Consider the following 1,829-nt stretch of genomic DNA (forward strand, 5'->3'; position numbering starts at 1 on the left):
TTTATTCATCTTAGATCTGCTGGAGAAGTCCCGTGTCACCTACCAGTTGTCTGCTGAGAGGAGTTACCATATCTTCTATCAGCTGATGACTGGCCACAAGCCTGAGATCGTGGGTATGTACTACATGAAACTGAAATTGAAATGTAAACGATACAACAAATAACACCAAATAACACTATGTATATCTGTTGTGCTCCTCTAGAGGCTCTTCTGATCACCACCAACCCCTATGACTACCCAATGATCAGTATGGGTCAAATCACTGTCAAAAGCATTGATGATGTAGAGGAGTTCATTGCAACAGATGTAAGATGACAATGTAGTTAAATAGACAGTATACTGGGAAAAATGTTTTACATATCAATAGCTTTGCTTCATTTACAATGCAGGCAGCAATTGACATCTTGGGCTTCAATGCTGAGGAGAAATGTATGTGTCTATAATTACAGTACAACAGCTTGGAGCAACTCTGCATCAACTTCACCAATGAGAAACTGCAACAGTTCTTCAATCACACCATGTTTGTTCTGGAGCAAGAGGAGTACAAGAAAGAAGGCATTGAGTGGGAGTTCATTGACTTCGGTATGGACTTGGCTTCCTGCATCGAGCTTATCGAGAAGGTAAGTAATCTCTCCAGAAGACATGATTTGTTTGTTCATGTGCAAATGTTTACTTCCACAGTAAATCTAATGTAAATTTCTCTTAGCCACTGGGAATCTTCTCCATCCTTGAAGAGGAGTGCATGTTCCCCAAGGCCTCTGACACAACTTTCAAGAACAAGCTGCATGATCAGCATCTTGGCAAGACCAAGGCCTTTGAGAAGCCAAAGCCTGGAAAGGGAAAGGCTGAGGGCTCACTTCTCCCTGGTTCACTATGCTGGTACAGTGGACTACAATATCACTGGCTGGCTGGACAAGAACAAGGACCCCCTGAATGACTCAGTTATTCAGCTCTACCAGAAAGCTTCAAACAAACTGCTGGCTTTCCTGTATGCATCCCATGGAGCAGCCGATGGTAAGACAAGAGTGAGCAGAGAATTCAGAAACGTTGTGTATAGAGCACAAATGTTTTACCTGCTTAACTGTTTTCTACTTTAAATATAGAGTAACATTGATGAATTGCCCTCTCTTCATTAGCTCTAAGCAACTAATCAGTGTTACCCGAGGTACAGTAAGTTTGTTGTGACGGGTAAGAAACTTTGTCTGTTTCACTTGGGTCAGGCTTAGTAAGAAACCGATGAATACTCTGTGGTAACATACCCATTCATGTGTGTTACAAAAATCAAATCCATATTCCACAGAGAAGAAAGCTTAAAACAGGTTCTACAGTGCCATTAATGAAATGTAATGTTTTGCAATACAGAAGCCGCTGCTGGGGGCAAGAAGGGTGGCAAGAAGAAGGGTGGTGCCTTCCAGACCGTGTCTGCTGTTTTCAGAGTATGTATTGTTTAAAATTTTTGAAAAGCAATTACGAACCTCATCTTAAAATACTGACCAATTATCCTGCTGATCCACAGGAGAACTTGGGCAAACTGATGACCAACTTGAGGAGCACTCACCCTCATTTTGTCCGTTGCCTGATTCCTAATGAATCAAAGACACCTGGTAAGAAGCACATAACCGAGTTTTGTGCAAAATGTGTGACATGGTAATCTAAAGGAATCTAAGTAATACCTTTGCAATGTGCAAGTCTTATGGAGAACTTCTTGGTCATCCACCAGCTGAGATGTAACGGTGTGCTGGAAGGCATCAGAATCTGCAGAAAGGGCTTCCCCAGCAGAATCATCTACGGTGACTTCAAGCAGAGGTGATTTTTCAGTAGAAGTACTT

The 1,829-nt window shown here is 41.9% G+C and overlaps 1 protein-coding gene across 1 annotated transcript; it reads left to right on the plus strand.

Moving 5' to 3' along the window:
* The first annotated feature begins 10 nt into the window (after nucleotides 1-10).
* On the plus strand, nucleotides 11-1,806 carry LOC123966186 (myosin heavy chain, fast skeletal muscle-like). The gene is made up of 7 exons (XM_046042389.1): nucleotides 11-113; nucleotides 203-306; nucleotides 450-620; nucleotides 707-1,014; nucleotides 1,363-1,436; nucleotides 1,517-1,604; nucleotides 1,690-1,806. Exons 1-4 carry the CDS (start codon nucleotides 86-88, stop codon nucleotides 935-937), a joined length of 534 nt encoding a protein of 177 aa, XP_045898345.1. The 5' UTR covers nucleotides 11-85; the 3' UTR covers nucleotides 938-1,014; nucleotides 1,363-1,436; nucleotides 1,517-1,604; nucleotides 1,690-1,806.
* The last annotated feature ends 23 nt before the right edge of the window (nucleotides 1,807-1,829 follow it).

Source organism: Micropterus dolomieu, unplaced genomic scaffold (assembly GCF_021292245.1).
Source record: "Micropterus dolomieu isolate WLL.071019.BEF.003 ecotype Adirondacks unplaced genomic scaffold, ASM2129224v1 contig_12876, whole genome shotgun sequence".
Taxonomy (NCBI): domain Eukaryota; kingdom Metazoa; phylum Chordata; class Actinopteri; order Centrarchiformes; family Centrarchidae; genus Micropterus; species Micropterus dolomieu.